The 18,190-nt window shown below is 45.1% G+C and overlaps 3 protein-coding genes across 4 annotated transcripts in view; 1 reads left to right on the top strand and 2 right to left on the bottom strand.

The window, feature by feature from the left end:
- The window catches only part of LOC131487878 (protein POLR1D-like), a 48,728-nt gene extending 42,682 nt beyond the window's left edge, over positions 1-6,046 (bottom strand). The window contains exon 1 of the mRNA XM_058689054.1: positions 5,915-6,046. Within this exon, the coding sequence (XP_058545037.1) occupies positions 5,915-5,940 (26 nt within the window). The 5' untranslated portion in view covers positions 5,941-6,046. The remainder of the gene's footprint in view (positions 1-5,914) is intronic.
- LOC131487881 (DNA-directed RNA polymerases I and III subunit RPAC2) lies at positions 4,369-6,047 on the bottom strand. Its single transcript, XM_058689068.1, has 2 exons — positions 5,915-6,047; positions 4,369-4,947 (listed from the first exon to the last, which is right to left on the bottom strand). Exons 1-2 carry the CDS (start codon positions 5,938-5,940, stop codon positions 4,572-4,574), a joined length of 402 nt encoding a protein of 133 aa, XP_058545051.1. The 5' UTR covers positions 5,941-6,047; the 3' UTR covers positions 4,369-4,571.
- A 1,414-nt stretch (positions 6,048-7,461) lies between these two features.
- The window catches only part of LNX2 (ligand of numb-protein X 2), an 81,004-nt gene continuing 70,275 nt past the window's right edge, over positions 7,462-18,190 (top strand). For both annotated transcript variants that reach the window (XM_058689031.1, XM_058689040.1), the window contains exon 1: positions 7,462-7,599. The gene's annotated coding sequence lies outside the window, so the exon portion shown is untranslated. The remainder of the gene's footprint in view (positions 7,600-18,190) is intronic.

An 18,190-nucleotide genomic window follows, 5' to 3' on the forward strand; every position in this document is an offset into this window, starting at 1 on the left:
CTGGAGCGAGGAAACGAGGTAAGGGGAGGTAAGGGCGAGGGGCACACTGACTTCTGTAAGCAAGGACAAGTTGGGGAGGAGCGGAGATGATAAATCCCGCCATACTGGTTTTGGTTGTGAGGGAGTGGGAGAAAAACAAAGGGGTAAAAGACACGGAAATGGGGCCATTTGCAATCTTTAGTTTACCTTTACCGCTATACAGAATCTGTCTCCAAGTATTTTCCTTCTTTCTTAGCAGTTTTCCTATCCTCCTATCTCCATTCCTACACTTATGCTCTCCTTACATTACATAAATGCTGCCTAATGCACTGTCTTACAATGTTTCCTTCCGCTCATCCATTCTGCACAGGCATGGGATGAAACACAACACAACACAACTCTGGGGGTGTCCCCAAGCTTAGGAATCTTTAATGGCCCCTTTATACTGACAAGGAGAAAACGATTTATCCTGGAACACTCTATTTTTCAGGTCTGCCACCTTCAATCCCCCATGAGGTGCTGGAAGGCAGGCTATGGCCGTCTTGTTTGCCATCCGCAGTGCCCAGGATGGTGGCTGGCAGAGTGGATGCTCATGGAACAATCCTTGTTTCAGGAGCATCTCTCTCCCATTCCGGTCTGTGTTCAGCACATAATACTCTGCACTGCACGTTAAAGCACTTCATCGTAAACGCAATTTGTTTCCTTTTTCACGTGTATGACTCTGTCTGCCCTCTCCAAACCACGTCAGGCTTTTTAGGACAGACTCCACCATTTCTTAGGGCTGTTCCCCTACTAGGTCCGCATCTGCTGTACAATACGGACCCTGATAATTTAGATATGGAAAGAATTCATTAAAAAATTGCAAATCGCACAATAACTGTACCCGGATAATTTATAAAGTTCCAAATAGAGAACAACAAAAAACCCCCCAAGAATCTAAGCACAAAAGGCTGGATTTGGGGTCTTTATAAGTATTTGAAAGCACACACTGGTCGATTTGGGTATACTTCCTAGGAGTCCAGTCTAAGGGATGTTACAAAAGATTATGCCGACAAAAAGATTCTTGTCTAGTGATCTGGGGACTATCTATAATTTTAATGTTTCAAGGAAACAAAAAGAAGGGTGGGGAATGGTGGGCCATAGAACTTGATATGGTCTCATATTTCTAGAAATGCAAGACACTCTTTGGTCAGAATGGCACTAAATGGTCCGCTTTTTATGTACACTTTTTTTTTTCTTTTTTTATCCCTACAGAGACTTTGTAGGCACCTGTGTGTTATACCAACTAATTAGAGCACTTAGATGTTACAGCTATATGCAATTTATAAATAATTAGTTTGTAAAGTGCTTTGAAAATAGAAAGTGCTGTGTAAGTACTCAAATTATTATTTATTAAAAGCCTTTGGTATGTAATCACTTTATTTAATGATTGGCTCTTTAAAAGGCACAGTGCTTTACAGCTGAACGAGATTTCTGATTTTAAATCATTAATATTCGTTTCAGTGAAAAGCTATTAGCAAATCAGAGGTACGGATCAAGTTATTTTTTCGCAGTTTATATATAAATATATTTGACTCCTGTTTATCTCCCTTACCCTTTTAAGGACCAATTCAATCTTCTGTCAGATGCCACAGACTTTATGCAGATTGTTCCCACTCGTACCCGACTCTTGGTTACCCCTCCAGTCCTGCCCTCAGTCTTTTCCTTCCACCCATCTGCCTTTCTAAAGCTGTTTTGCATCGACCTGTGCATTTACGGCCACTCTAAGCAGATTCAAGATCGCAAGCCGCAAGATCAGTGATGATAAATCTTCTTCGGAGCAATGAAGCCACGTGATATGGAGGTAGGTAGTCACGTGAGGGCATTTCCCACATGTACTGCTATTAATTACTTCAGTCTATGATCATCATCCTACACCTCTATGTCCACTAATTAAGCCTTGCTTTCATCTCCTGGAGGTCTTGGTTCAGAGGTATTACACTTCAGTTAAATAACCCTGTTTCCCATCCCCATAGGACTACTCAGAGGCAAACGGTTTTGATTCTCACCTATCCTCTTAGACGTTCCCTGCATCTTCAAGGGCTAATTTCCTTGCAGTGACATTGGCTTTCCAGAATCTCTTCTGGATCACTCTAGGAGAACACTATCCTGGCCCTATGACTTTGACCTTCCCTCATCCCCGCTCCCGGTAACATTCAGCTCGTCAGTGCCCTACAGTGTACTGGCTTGACTGGAAAACCCAAACTAAGTCCTTTTCCGATATAGTGAGTGCTAACATTTAGCCCTGTTAGGCACTAAACTAATACGCCTAGTGCCCAACAACCTGTTAATGTCAATCAGCACTTTTCTGTCCTCATGTGACTCATTCAATGCCATTTTTCCCCTCTTTGAAAGCACTGCCTTCCGCGACTCTACTTTCTATACCTCACTGGCTGCGACTTTTATGCCCAATCTTTAGCGCTGAGCTTGCCCAGAGCTTGGTCTTGGGCCCACTTCTTTTATGAGACTCCAGTTTCTCCATAGAAATACATACATACATCATTTTTATGGCAACAACTCACTTTTTAAAAATGTGAGTGAGTCAGAGAGAGAGGGAGGGAGGGAGGGAGGGAGGGAGAGAGGGAGAATCTTAAGCAGGCTCCACGCTCAGCACAGAGTCCAACGCAGGGCTCGATCCCACAACCCTGGTGGCATGACCTGAAGAACTCACAAAGTCTCTAGCTTAATTATCTTTCAGGGCCTCCAACTCACGTATCTACCGTCTACCACGTTCACAGTGGAATTTTTGATTCCAGTTACCTTTTCCACTTTCCAACCTATGTCTCCCCTTAAGCTTCCCATTTCAGTAATGTGGCCCCAAACTTAGATGGAGGTCATGTTTTCTCACCTTCCACATCCGATTCCTGAGGTTCAGCTCTCAAGTGTATTTCAAATCAACCCTCTCTTGTCCATTGCTAGCTTGCTGCCCTTCCAGGCCAATGACACTCTTACCGCTTCTCTGCTTCCACACTGGCCTCTCTACAACTCACTCCTCTACAGTCATCAAAGTATTCAGATGTCATCCCCATTGTACTTAAAATCCAAACCCCTTACCACCCCAGCTCTCCTTCCTACCAAATCCATAGCGTAGGCCCTTCTTTCTCCTCCTTGCTTACCATGCTACAGAGAAGCAAATCTTTCAATACTTTTAATTCCTCAGACCACCAGCTTTCTGCTTCAGGACCTATGCACAGCTATTCCACCAGAATGCATTCTCTCGTTTTTTGCAGCTAGCCCCTCCTCTTCCTGTAATCTCTGGAGGAGCTTCCCTGACTTCCTTACCAAGATCAGAAAGTCGAAATGTCTAATTGTCGGAATTTCTAAACGTCTAATTGTCTATCAGGCATTGTGCTGCAAGCCAGTACAGTGGGCAGACAGCATAAACGCTAACAACAGCCTGGCAAATCCAAGACCGGGAAACCCAAGAGCATAACGAAAGCACACACAACTACCCAAACCAGGGTACGGAGTCGGACATGTTAAGTTCTCTCCTAGAGTACGGCAGGGTAAAAGTGTTCCAGGAAGACGGGACAGCAAAAACAAAGGCCCCAAAGCAAAGAGTGCTGGGGGTGGGGTGCTCAGGTTCAAAGGCTGACAGAGATTTAGGGTGAATGAAGAGTCAAGGTGGGGTAGGACAGGTATGAGACGAGGTTGATGAGATTAACAGGACAGCTTAGAAGCGGTTCGCTAATATTTTAAGTTAAAAAAAAAAAAAAATCATTTTCCCAACATGGAATTTCCTTCTCCCCATCCTTAATGTAACCTTGGGCTATACCTAGATACCCACCTAAGGACCGAAAATGTTATCTGGTCACTCCAGTTTCCTCCTTTTATAATATAAACTCTCTTGACCTACTTAGATCATTTCCGACAAAATATTTTATTAGTGTCCTGAAATTAAAGCAGTAAACTGGTATCTATCCTATAAATGCTGCCACAAAGATCGTGCTAGATCCTACCTAACCTTCCTGTGAAACCATAATTCTCACAATTCTTTCAAATTATTCCCCACCCTTGCCCCTTGCCCGACCTAAGTCATAGCAAAGAATGCAATTCTCCCATGAATTACTAAAAAGTATCCAACAAGAAGCTAAACCCTCCTCCCATTTCCACCTTTTTTTTTTTAAACCAATCCCAGTCTAGCTGGGGTCAGGCTCCACCGCATCTCTCCTTCTCCCCCAATCACAGCCATGAATGCATATTGCATATTCTTTTGAATTCCCTTGATCAAAGTCCTTGCAAGGCCTGTAATTTTCTCAGAGCTTACTTTCACTGCTGACTCAATTAAAAGAAAAACAAACAACCCCGAAAGAGCCAATCTTCCAGACGAAGCAACAGAAACCACTCAAATTAGTTTAAATGAAAGAGGGAATTTATTAGATGAATACAAAGGTTCTTGCGGGGATTCCAACAGCTGTAATGGGTAAAAGCTAGAAGCACGCCTTGCTGAAGACACATCGGGTCGTGATCACAAACTTCTATTTCTGGGTTTTTTGCCAGATCACGAAGACAATATCCTAGAGGACAGTCCCCCCTGTATAGTGCGTGAGGGACTAGAATGTGGACTCCTTTCTGCTTGCTTTTTGATCCTTATATTCCTTTATGCTGGCCTCAAACTTGTCAAGCACATGCTGGCAGACATTCATGAGCTCATTCAAGCCTCTCTGAAATGGCTCCACAGCTGGAAGAGTACCTCGAGTCTGAATGCGTAAATTAATTTTGCTCTCTGAAGGATGGGTTGTAGTGTAACCACAAAATTCCACTTCCGGGTTCTTCATGATCATGTAACGAAGAGAATTTCCTAGGGTATGGTCCTCCTCGTGCAATACAAATGTCACACAGTGTCTATCTGTTCCAGCTGCCTGGACCATTTCCAGGGCTGTCTTCCTCTCGCCTTCAGCCATTGAGGTCTTCAATCCAGATATTTTTCTACACACATATTTTTTATAAAAATGAGATCATACTGAATATGGTTTTGCAACTAGCTTTTTTTTTTTTTTTTTTTGCATTTACTGTATCACATTGGCAACACATTATACTCTAATGCACTCCAATTACACAGAACAGTTAGGATTAGCCCCTTATTTTCCTGCCTCCACATAGTCTATCAGTAAGTATGTAATTATTGCCTCCGGTTTTTTCCCCACCCCATCGGACCGTCCACATGGCCACAGGGGAGTCCCCTTAACACACAAATGTTTGTTAAAATCTTCTTTTGGCACAGTCATAAGGAAGGGATAAGATTACAACAGGGTGGGCTCTGCTAGGGAATGAAAAGGCGTAGAAATGTTTAAAGGCGTAGAAAAACATAGATCTTTTTAAAAACAGACTGTAGATTACCATCGTGCAGGCCCCACTATGGTTTCCATTTTCAGGAGATTAACTAGAATGGAAATTCCGGGATATGTAAATCAAGCAGGAGGGAGGAAGAGAACTGAGCGCACAGAGCGATTTGGACTGCAGTTACAAGGGGCTTAGGCCTGACTGAACGCACCAATGGCAGCACTCGGAGAACAGTGGCCTGGTGCGCGATCTAACGTTAGCTTTATTTACTCTCGCTGTTTTAACTGGGGGTGGGGCAATGTGGGGACTTAAGTCCGGCCTCACAACTTGTGCTCCCTCCAGGACATCTAGTGGTACTGAGCGTTTCTACTCCAAAACATCCATGTGTCTTCCCCTCTCTTCCCAGTCGGGGCCCCCTCTCCCCGCTCAGGCGCCCACTTCTCTCCCCTCCCCTGTCCTCCCAGCCAGGCGCTCGCTGTCTGGTCGGGCCGTGGAGGCGGAGGCCCCGGCCGACCACCGGCCCCTCCGCCACCCGCTCGGGGCGCAGGGCGCGGCCCGCTCCTCCCGCCCGCCTCCCCCCCTCCCACTACCCACCCGCCTCCACGGCCGTTACCTCTCCAACTCCTGGTCTTCTTCCATCGCGGGGGCGGCTTCCGGGATCCTCAGGTGGTGCTGCTGGATCGGAGGCTCTAACCCATATCGCGAAACGTGCAGGCGGAGCAGGAAGGAAGGAACGACCGACGGAAGGAGCCGAAGACGGAAGGAGGGAGGAGGAGCCGCAGCGGCGCGGCACTGCCCAGCCGCTGGGCGGGGCGTGTACGTTCCGCCCGGAGGCCCCGCCCACAGGCCCCGCCCCCGGCGCGAGGAGGGCGGTGGCGAGGTCCGAGTTGCTCACCTGGAGTTCCCGGAGCTTAGTCTGTCCGCCGAGCCAGCGGGGAGAGGTGGGGTCGGGCTCCTGTCCCCTCTCGAGGCCGAGAACCGCCCGTGGGCGCTTGGGTTCAGCCCTCGGCACCTTACCCCAGGTGATGGCGAAGGGGGCGGGGCCTTACCTGTCGGCCCCCAAATCACCTTCCTTCTTAGGGCGGAATCGGGCCTTGAAGATTTGCCGCTCCACCCGTGTTACTCCCTGGCGGGACCCCAAGCCAGGAGGGGGTAGGGGGGTGGTGTTCATGGGATGGCAGGTTTAAACTACAGCTGATCGATACACCCTGATGAATTTTACAACAGAATAGGATGGGTTTAAGTCTGAGTTTGCGTCATCCGGGACCTTGCGGCTGCACACCTCAAATGGGTCAAAGGACAAGCGTTCGTAGAGGAGAGTTTGGAAGGAAAACTGCTCTTCTCCCCCCTGCCCCCGCCCTTTCTCTCTTAGGATCTTTCCTACACTTGGAATACGTACGCCCTCCTTTGCTTTGCACTTCCTTTTCCTTTTACCCTTTTAGCTTCATAAACCTCCTTCACCTGCAGAACCTCCCTCTTACCTTTGTTCCCAGGTGCTCTCCTGCCTCCGCCTCGGCAACCTTTCACCACCCAGACTCGCTCCCCGCCCTCCTTTTGCCTTTGTACCTCTCCTCTCTCTCTTCTCCGCGGGTGTTCTTCTTCGCCAAAAACCCTTCTCCCTTCTTCGATCTCCTACTCCCCTCGCCTTTCTCGGCCCGGTCAGCCCCCCTGTCCCTACCACCTTACCCCAGAGTCCTCTCACCCCCGACACACCTATATTTCTGCTTTCCTGCGCCACCTGTTCTCCTGCCCCCAACCCGATTCCCCTAGATGCTCACTGCCTCCCCCCAGCTGTTCCACTCTCCTCGCGGCGGTCCGCGGTGAGCGCAGAGGCACTTCTTGAGCGTGTCTTCAGCGGGGGGATCAGGCGAGCGGCGGGGACAGCCGAGACCGGGTGGGGGGAGGGCCAGCGGCGAGGGCGGAGTGGGCTCACTCTAACCCGGGAGTGACGGCCCCGGCCTGGCCCGCCCCCCGAGCTCTGGGATAAGCGGAGTTTCTCTCTGGCCCGCCTCCTCCCCGCCCTACGCTGCCGCCCATTGGCCCAGGCGCGTGTCGGGTTGGGCCGCTCGGCCCCGGCGCTCGCCCCCGGGAAGGCAGCAGGGGCGGTTGAGAAGTGAAGTCTTGGCCAGAGTTTGCTTCTTGCCAGGAAATCCGCGGTGGCGGCCGTGGCGGCGGCGGTTCCCCGCGTAGCGGAGGCCGACTGGCTCCCGGCTCCCTCGGCGGGCCGCGGAGAGCGGAGCTGGCGCTGGGCTGCGGCGTCAGGAGCCGGCGCGCGCCCCGGGCGGCCGCGCTTTCCCAGTGAGTAACTTTGCCCTGCCCGCCTGGCCCCGCGCCCTGTCGCGGGTCCCGGGCAGCCGCCTCAGGTGCGGGCGGCGGCGGGGTGCGGGGCAGCGCCGCGCCGGGCGAGGCGGCCGACCTCCGCGGCTCTGCTCCTGGCTCGCCCGGGCTGCGGGAGACGTGGACCCGGACCCGCTGTGGGGCTGGCCGCGCTCGTCCGGGGAGGAGGGGACGGGTTGTCCTGCGCCGGGCGCCCGCCGCCGGCCAGGCGCCTGGGAGAGGAGGGAGGCCCCCGGCTGTTGGCGTTTGGTGGTTCCGGCCGCAGTGTTGCTGATCCTCGCGTCGTTTGCTGTTTTCAGGAGGGGAGAGGTGGGCATGAGTTTCTTATTTCCTGTGTGTGTGTGTGTGTGTGTGTGTGTGTGTGTGTGTGTGTGCGCGCGCGCGTGTGCGCGCGCGCGCTGTAAATGAGAGTGGCACTAACTGCCTTGCGTTGGATCTTGTTCTCCGGGAAAGGAATAGGGAGAGATACCCACCGTCCCAGCCTGTTGCCTACGAATTCTCACCTTTCCCTTGAGGCTGGAGCGGGTGGGACATCACACGTCTCCGAGGGGGTAGTTTCAAAATGTGGATCTCGATTTGGAAGCAGTTGCACACAAAGCACCGTTCAGGAAAGACATCACTCGCTTTCAAAGCTTTATGCCATATGTTTCAGACGAAGGACTTTTGACGAACGCAGTGTTTCTTGTGATGTTTCAGTTTGCAATTAACATTAGGAATCAAGACGTTCGTATCTGCCAGGAGCTACAGTACACTCGGGCATGGGCCTAACTGTATAGATGTTTCTCTTTAAATCACAGAAACCAGAAGTTGAGCGTAAAGCAGTGGCAGAAGACAGTTGTGAACCCCGCTTTATGGGGACTGCCTTCACTTTAAGAATTTCACGTTCTTGCAAGCGGTAGGACTTATTTGTCAATTGGCCTTCGTCCCAGGACAGGTTTTGATTTTTTTCTTTTTCTTGCACCTACTGTGACGCAGCACTGATGAAGTTGGATCTCAGTAGATCAATTTATTTTCTTTTGACAGATTTGATTCCCACCTTCACAGTCCTTTAGAAGATGGACTTTGATCTAGTATCTGTTTTGGCCAGTCAAAGCTTTGTTGAGCCTTAGAAAACGAAAGTTTTGCCTCTTTAGCTTGAAGTCCCACATGTGGGTTTTCCCAGAGGGGTAAAATGTAGGCCAAATCAGAACTGAAGTACAATGACACTACTTTTAATTTGGCCCCCTTGTGTGTTAAGGTCCCTAGTTCGGTGTCTTGTTCCTCCCTCCTCATCAAGTTGGAACATTGTCATTCTTTATTCGTTCAGCACATGACAGGGTGCCTACTGCCTGCTAGACATTGATGGCAGGGGTCAGTTCTTTCCCTGAAGGTGATCACGGTCTCATTTGGAAGTCGATCCATACCTGTTCCACTACATTTTGAACACAGTGCTGTGGGGACTTACAAAAGGGAGCATTTCTGACTGAGGTTTGCTAGGGAAGGCCTCATCTAGGCACTGCTCCTTCACGTTGCTGAGGAATTGTGCCTGGTACATTCCAGGCAAAGAGACTAACATGTAGGGTGTTGCTTTATGAGATCCACAGGGAGTCTCTGGCTGAGGAACGCAACGTTTGGGGCTGGGGTAGTAGTCAGGGGTTGGTATATTATTCCTTTCAGACGACTCAGCACTTTGCCTTGACTACAGTAGGCACTCAAGCATTTGTTGAACTGACTTGAACAGAAACATAAAGGGTTCTATATGCCAAATTAAGAAAGTTGGACTTGATCCCCTCCGTGATACAGAGCTGCTGATTTTAAGTAGGAGAACGTGTTGGTAACATTTGTATTCCAGAAAGATATCTGCAGCCGTCTGGAGGATGGTGGGGGTCCACGTGGGAGACAAAGAGGGAACCGTTACACTCTAGGGGTCAAGGGCTCAGGGCTTCTCAGTTCGCATCGCCTGGATTTGAATCTGGTTCTGTCACTCACTCCGTAACCCCTTTCTTTTTTAGGTTTTTCATTTCATAGGGTTTGGGGGATAAAAGGGGAAAAAAACACGTATATTACTTAGAATAGTGCTTGGCACGTAGTGAGGGTTTGGTAGATGCTAGCTAGCTGTTACTCTGAAGGCAGTGGAGCGGAGGAAGAGCTATCATGGTGTTGAGGAGGTTTATTTGGTTGGATTAGGTAAGTGACTAGATGTGATTAATAAGAGAGGATTCCTAGGTCTTTTGACTTGAGTCATTGGAGTGTACTGGTTAAGCTGGCCGTGGAGTGGGCGCAAGAGTTGAAGTCCATTGCTTACCCTGTAGAATTCCCATCCTGAGCTTTGGTTTCCTAACATTTAGGAAATGATCACAGTACCTGTCTAGTAGGGTTTGAGGATCAAGTGAAATTACGCACGTAATGCCCTTGGCAGACTACCTAGCATGTTACAAGTACTCAATAAATATTAGTTGTTCCTTTAGCGATGACGACACGAATGAGCTTGTGGAATGTTGGGAGATATGAGAAGGAACAGTTAAAAGCAACTGCTGGTAGAAATGGGGAAGAGAAGATAGCTAGTTTTAGGCCAGTCCAGTGAGGTGCTAATGAACGGTTGAGATATCTGTGATGAAGATGTTGGATAGATGTGCTGGACAGGAGCTAGGAAAAGAATGGAAAAGAGAAAGAGTTGACACAAATCCTTTGTGGGTGTGGTTAGCTTTTTGGAAGATTTGGGGAAAAGGGAGGCATTTATATAACACGGCGGTGCCAAGAGTGTGGATACTGTGTATTAGGCATCTCTATCCTTTTTTTTTTCTTTTAATTATTTTTATGTTTATTCAGTTTGTGTGTATGTGAGAGAGAGAGAGAGAGAGAGAGAGAGAGCTAGGAAGCGAATTGGGGAGAGGCAGACACAATCCGAAGCAGGCTCCAGGCTCTGAACTGTCAGCACGGAGCCCAGTACGGGGTTCAAACTCACTAAACTCGAGATCTTGACCAGAGGTCAAGTCAGACGCTTAACCCACTGAGCCACCCAGGCGCCCCAGGCATCCCTCTATTCTTAAAATGCATTTTGGCCACAGTCACAGGGGAACTCCGGGCTCTTATACTCTGGTTGGCTCTGTGTCCTTCTCTCCCTCCTCTTTCTTTTCTAATCGCCCCCCCCCCCAAATTAAAATCTTTTTTATTATGCAGTGTCTTTTACCTTTTCTTTGTTTATGGGGCTAAAGTTCCTTCAAGGCCCACCTTCCTATATCAAAATCCAACAAGGTTTCTAGAAGAATCAAAGGACTCGTTTCATAGGTTCCACTCAGGAAGCAGTGTTGATTGAAAAAAATGTGTGTGTGTGTGTGCGTGTATAATTTGACTTGCAAAATATACATATATACACATACATGTATTTTACATGTGTATGTATATATACATATATGTATATATCGAATGTTGAATTATGGTTGTAGAAGATTTTGCTAGGTCTAAAATGACCCTGTTACAGGGCCTGGGAAATTTACAAAGAAAATCCCTTTTAGTTTTCCTCTCCTATGCCTCTTTTCCTCAGAAAGTGCAAAACAGCAGAAAAATCTGTGATTATGTAAGTTTTTTCACTGGTGGAATTCAAAGAAATAACTGTTTTGTGTATTAGTCTAACAAAAATTTATTGAGGGAAATTTTTTAAAAAGCAGGTGCTTATGATATACATCACAATAATTGTCACCGAGTTAGTATGCTTTTAAAGAGGCAGGCGTTGTAGGTTCTGTTCTTTAGAAAGTGTGCTTCAGATGAGCAAGGATCCCGTCTGTTTTGCTTATTGAGCAGTTCCTAAGCGCTCAGAATCATAAACAGTAATGTATGCATGAATGAATGAAATGGATCCGTTGGCTTTGAAATGTCTTGGCTCACAGATTTCTCTGAACCTTTGGAACAATCATTGGTCAGAAGGAAAACAAAAGAGGGAGTTGAGCCAGCAAGGAAGCTTGAAGCGGTTCATGTACCCACGGGAAGATGGGGCAACTCTTAACAGAATGTATGGCTCTTCTGATTCAGTGATTTTAGTACCTACTGCTGTAATTATTGACATGAGTCCTTCCTTTTTCACATTTTACTTTGATTAGTTGTGAAGTGTGGGAGGGAGGGACAGACTTTTGCAGGGTTATTGCTTGGTTCAGAGTTGAACCAAATAGCTGTGTCATAACTTTGTCCTCTCTTGGTTATTAGCTGAACTCCGGAAGTCTTAATTAGAAAAGCTGAAAAGATAAGAGTCTTGTGGGCAGAGAGGGTTTAAGCATAGCTTACACCTTTATCTTTCCAGCCTCAAGATTTAGGCTATTATTTCTGACAACCAGAATCCCTCAGTGGAGAAGTTATGTGTGGGAAAAAATTTTTTTTCAAAATTGGGGTAGGAGAAACAAGAAAGAGAAAAAAAAATGCTGAAGATAGGCACTAGGCAAGTAAAAACGATATGCAATATATATACAAGTGTATATGTAGTATATATATTTGTTTACTATATGTAAAATACAATAAACAATCACGTGTCCACTTAAAAAGCATACCAACTTCCATATGGAAAACAAATGAGGTTTTAATTTTTCCTCTTAGAGTTCTTTTAAAATAACAAATTGCCCTAATAGGGCAAGCGTATAATAGGAACCATTGTAAAAAATGTGTATATCCAAGTTATGAGGACCTGTATCTCACGTAAAATAAAGTCGCTACAATAAAGTGGCTACAATAAAGCTTCTAAAGGCTCAGTTGGCTATTACTTTGTTTTATAGACAAAAGTAAGTCTGGGAAATAATTTATATCCTTTCCGCCACCCTCTTGTACCTCCAAATTGGGAGTTTGGCTACCAATCTAAAAAGTTAGTGATCGTCAGAGTTCTTAACACTGTTCAGTCTAACTACATAATTATTGAGCAAATAAATTGGAGTCCTTCACATTTATCTTTGCTGTGTGACCGTTGCCACTTTTCTTTCACATGATTTTAACGTTTGAACTTTGCCTTTGGACTGTATTCAGATAAGCATACTTGATGTGATCAGCACTGGGCTGTATGGGCCACAGAAGATCATCTCTGCCCTTGTACAACTTAAAATCTTAAAAGACATTCAGTCAAGTTATTAATCATCCCAAGCAGGGTGTCTGATACCTTTGACTTCTAGTACCTTCGCTCAGCGCCAGTGACCTTCACTTCTACTGTATTTTAACATTATTCCAAACTTGCCACGTTAGAAATCTTAAGTGTATATATCCTGTTCTCTGACCACAGCTTCTCTCCTCTCCTTCCAGCTTTCTCACACCCACACTCTATACTACAGTGCCCTTCCTCTTCGCAGAGACAGCTTGCCAGTCTCTTCGTTCCGCCCCACCTCCCGTACTCCGTTGTATTAACATCTGTTGGCCTGGAGGTCTTCTCTGTCCAGTTTGGAGTCCCTTGTTAAGCACCTGGAATATGCTTTCAGTGCCGCCTTTGCCTCTCTTGAACTTGTTTTTGTGCTGTGCCTGCCAGATCATGTCCCAGTTCCATTCGCTCTGCCTTCTCTCCCTGAGTTGCTTTGGTAACACCAATGAAAGGCCAGGCTCTCCATGCAGGTGACCGGCTCTCGGACCACCCCCCGCCCCCGGTCAGTTGTGTTTATTTGGCACCGACTGAGTTCTCGGACACTGAGCTGAGAATGTTCCCTCGTCGCTTACCTTCCAGAGGAGATGCACATTCATCAAGTGATGGCACTCGCTGCGGTAACAAAGTACGCTAAGCGCTTTGGAGGAGAGTGTAGGGTTATGTTGTCCGATACTGTGGTCACTAGCCCGTGTGGCCAGTCTAAATGGAGATTTGCTGTGTGAAGCACACACCAGATTCTGGAGACTTAGCCTCCGCTTAAGGTGAAATATCTCTAGCTTTTATATTGCTTACATGTTGAGATAAGGTGATAATATTCTGGGTATATTGGGTTAACTAGAATATTAAAATAATTCATTCACTTGTTCTTTTTTTTCTTTCTGTTGTTTTTTTTTTTTTAATGTGGCTACAAGAACATTTAAAATGACCCGTGTGGCTCACACCCTGTTTCTGTTGGGTAGCTCTGCTGTAAGGTGTCGTCTGGGGATAAAATGAGGGGAACCAGGCTCTGCGGAACTCGATGTTCCGGAAACGGTCCCCGAGGAATTCGTCTCTGAACAGATACCTGGCTGAGTAGGTGTTACACAGGTAAACCCTCCTCAAAAGAAGCAGTCAGAGGTGGACAGACAGCCCTTTGAAGGAGGACGCGAAGACGGACAAGAGAGCCAGGAGAGAGAGGCCTGGGATGAGGCCAGGGAGGGAGGCAAGGCTGGATCACGTAGGCCTTGTTGGCCCTAAGTAAGGACTCCGTTCTTCATCCCTCATGGGTTGTTCCAGACCTTCCTCATTGACCAACCCTTTTGTCCAAGCCCCACTTCTGCAGTCTGCAAGTAGTCTGGCCACCTCATAAACGATCTGGTTTGATCTCTCAGGTTTCTGTCCTTCCCCTTCCCAGCTGATGTACGTAAGTCTCAGATCTGTGGGAGGCTAGCTTTTCCACACGTGTTCTTGATCCCATCCTTCAAAGTCCTTCTCAGGAGAGGCTGTCTTTGGTTAACTCCCTTCTGTGTTTAATCCCTTTCCCCCTGCCGGCTTTTCCATATCAGCTTAAATACGCTCTAGTCTGAAACCTTTAAAACAGAGCTCCACTGACATCCCCCTCGAGTTATTCTTCTTGCAGAATAACAAAATATCTTGGGGCGCCCGGGTGGCTCAGTCGGTTAAGCGTCCAGCTTCGGCTCAGGTCGTGATCTCACGGCTTGTGAGTTCAAGCCCCGCGTCGGGCTCTGTGCTGACGGCTCGGAGCCTGGAGCCTCTTCAGATTCTGTGTGCCTCTCTCTCTGCCCCTCCCCGTCCCCCGTTCACACTCTGTCTCTCTCTGTCTCTCAAAAATAAATAAACATTTAAAAAAAGAATAACAAAATATTTTTTGTTGTTTGATGTTATACTTTATTTAAAACAATATTTTAAAAAATGTATTAACATGTGGTCAACATAAAAGTAAGATATTTGACTTCTTTTCCTATTAAGTATTTGGAATCTGGTTATATTTTACCCTTGTAAGTAGCATATCTCAATGCAGACCCTAAATTTTCAGGGGCTAGAGTAAAAGGAATCTTATCAAAATAATAATTTAACAAGAGTGTTTTATACTGCTTCAGTTTTTCTTGCGGCAAAAAATAACAGAACCTAAGATTTGCCCCCTTAACCATTTTCAAGTGCACAGTACCACAGCAGTGTTAAGTATACTCATACTGTTGTACCAACAGAGGTCTACAACTTTTCCATCTTGCAAAACTAAAACTATACCCACTAGACAACAGCCCCTGTTTCCTCCTTCCCTGACCCCCCCGGTTTCTGTGGATTTGGATACTTTAGATACCGCATAGAGGTGGAATCCTACAGTATTTGTCTTTCTGCGACTGGTTTATTTCACTTAGTGTAAGGATCTGAAGGTTCGTCTGTGTTACAGCATGTGACAGAATTTCCTTCTTTTTAAGATGGTGTAATATTAATAACATTGTGCCTTTCTCTGTTGATGGATATCTGGCTGGCCGCTATCTCTTGGCTGTCGTGAATAGCGCTGCATTGAACATGGGTGTGCAAATATCTTTTTGACACCCTGCCCTCAATTCTTTAGGAATCTGATTCTTTAAATACCAGAAGCGGGATGGCTGGATCATAAGCTCATTCTATTTTTAATTTCTTTAGAACTCTATACTGTTTTCCATAGAGGCTGTGCCATTTTACCGTCTCCCCAATAGTATGTAAGGGTTCCAGTTTCTCCACATCCTCACCAACACTTGTTATTCTGTTTTGTTTTGTTTTGTTTTGTTTCTTTGATTATAGCCATCCTACCAGGCGTGAAGTGACAACTCATTGTGGCTTTGATTTGCATTTCTCTGGTAATTAGCGATAATTAGTGACGTTGAGCATCTGCTCATTATGTTGTTGGCCATTTGTAGCTCATCTTTGGAGAAATGTCTGTTCAAGTCCTTGGCCCATTTTTTTTTTTTTTTAAATGAATGATGTATATTTGGAGAGTAGCTAGTTGGTTTTTTTTTTAATTTTTTTTTTTCAATATATGAAATTTATTGTCAAATTGGTTTCCATACAACACCCAGTGCTCATCCCAAAAGGTGCCCTCCTCAATACCCATCACCCACCCTCCCCTCCCTCCCTCCCACCCATTGGCCCATTTTTTAATTGGACTGTTTGATTTTTGTTGATTTGTAGTAGTTGTTTATAATTCTGGGTGTTCGCCACTTGTCAGATACGCTATTTGCAGATATTTCCCCTGTTTTAGGTTGCTTTTTCGCTTCATTATTGTGTCCTTTGATGTGACAAATGTGATTCTGTGTCCCATTTGTCCGTTTTTGCTTTTGTTGCCTATAATTTTGGTGTTGTATTCAAGAAATCCGTGCCGAATCCACTGTCCTGAAGCTTTCCTCCTGTTTTCTTCGAGGGGCTTTATAATTTTAGGCCTTTAATCCACCTGAATCAGTTTTTGGATATGGTATAAGATAAGGGTCCAAACAAACTATTTTGAACATACTTCTGAGACTTTGCGTATGGAAACAAGAGGAAAAGGTCTGAAATATATGGGATCGTTTTAATTCCGTATATTAAATTGAATTTAATATATGGGGGGGATTGATGTGAGTAATTAGGCCAGGAGACGGTTCTCAAATGGTACTGTCATATTGAGTCACCAGTATGGAAACGATCAGTAGTCTAGGACTAGCTGTAGTAAAAGGTAAAATGCCTGGGAAGAAACCAAGTATCAGTAGGTGCTGAGCCTACCTCGTCAGGCCATTCTGTCAGAGCCGTTTAATAAGATTTCCAAAGTATCCATAACAATTAGATCTCATATGAAATATTTATTACCCTCATTAATTTTTCTAATTTTAGGCTTTGTGCTTTCATTATGGATGAGATACACTGAGACTTCAATAGACTAATTTCAGAGTTTGTTAAAAATTAAAAAGAATTTTTCTAGGTTTCTGACCTTTTCTTTTTCCAGATATTGAGTACATTTGTCAACACATTTGAATAACGTTTTCCACCTTTGAGAGGTATATAACATTAAGAAAGCTTTCAGGATTTATGCTGTGAGTCTGGATGTTTTTTAATCCTCTGGTAGCTTTTTTCAGGAAGGACTAAAAAAAGTTCAGTGACTCTATTTTGCACGATACAGAAGGATGAGAAAATCTGTTAAACATCAAAGTTAACTTTCAACTAAAGTATATTGTGTTAGCTTTTTTTTTATTGTAAAGAGTTATTGTGCTATGAAGTTGTTCAGTCTGATTTTAGTCTTTCTAAGTGTGACCATGTGACTGAATTTTCTTTATTTATAGTTTGGGTTTGCCAGAGGCAATAAATCAAACTTGGTGCTAGAGAAAGCAAAGTAGATTATTAAGTAGTTCTTAAAATGTTTATTCATAGTACACCACTCTTTATGTCTCCATAAAAAATTACTCTTCTGGTTACTTGAACCTTTTGAAAAGAAAATTGTTCTGTTAATAGAAAAGAAATTGCTCTCAAAGTACACTAGGGTTTATGAAAGGATATCTTTATGGAAGATAAAGCTTATTGTTTTTAAAAATAAGATTTCTAGGGGAGCCTGGGTGGCTCAGTAGGTTAAGCGTCCAACTTCATGGTTTGTGAGTTTGAGCCCCACATCAGGCTCTGTGCTGGCAGTGTGGGACCTGCTTGGGATTCTCATTCTCTCTCTCTCTCTCTCTCTCAAAATAAATAAATGAGCTTCAAAAAAAATAAAAATTAAAACTTTAAAAATTTAAAAAATTCTGGGGTGCCTGTGTGGCTCAGTTGGTTAAGCACCCCACCTTGGCTCAGGTCATGATCTCACAGTTTGTGGGTTTGAGCCCCGCATCTGGCTCTGTGCTGACAGCTCAGAGCCTGGAGCCTGCTTCAGATTCTGTGTCTCCCTCTCTCTCTGCCCTCCCACACTCATGCTCTGTCTCTCTCTGTTTCTTAAAAATGAGTTAATGTTAAAAAAATTTTTTAATTAAAAAAATTCTAATTCATGTTAAAAGTGGTGATATGTCTGTTTTAAAGAACATTTTTAAATCTGATAACTCCTAGGAAGCAAACAGTACATCTATTTGATTTGCCTTGTTGCATACATTAGGACATGGGGGCATAAGGGTACATGCGGTTTCCTTTTCTAACACTGTATTTTTTTTTATAATTACAGAAATGCCAAATATGGAAAATGTAGGAATTCCTATACTATGCAAAGAAAATAGAAAATGGCTAGTAATGCCACCAGTTACAATTCTTTTAAAATCCTTTATTCAAATAGTTGAATATCTATTCTGTTACTTGTGTACCATTCTAGATATTTGGGATATGAAAGTGAATTATAAAAGTTCTTGCTCTGAGAAGTTAAGACTAGTCAGATTATAGTTTTATTACAGTTACTATATTTTGATACAAATATGATATCTAAGTAGTAAAACTTAAGTATAGAGAGTTTTGTGGCAAGGCGATAGTTAGCAATTATTA

This window comes from Neofelis nebulosa, chromosome 1, assembly GCF_028018385.1.
Source record: "Neofelis nebulosa isolate mNeoNeb1 chromosome 1, mNeoNeb1.pri, whole genome shotgun sequence".
Classification (NCBI taxonomy): domain Eukaryota; kingdom Metazoa; phylum Chordata; class Mammalia; order Carnivora; family Felidae; genus Neofelis; species Neofelis nebulosa.

What these genes read in the sequence shown, in the direction of transcription:
- LOC131487881 (XM_058689068.1), bottom strand. Translation starts at nt 5,940, where the DNA reads ATGGAAGAAGACCAGGAGTTGGAGAG. An exon ending in GAAGACCAGGAGTTGGAGAG is followed by an intron (nt 4,948 to 5,914) that starts GTAACGGCCGTG and finishes ATATGTGTGTAG; the next exon opens with AAAAATATCTGGATTGAAGA.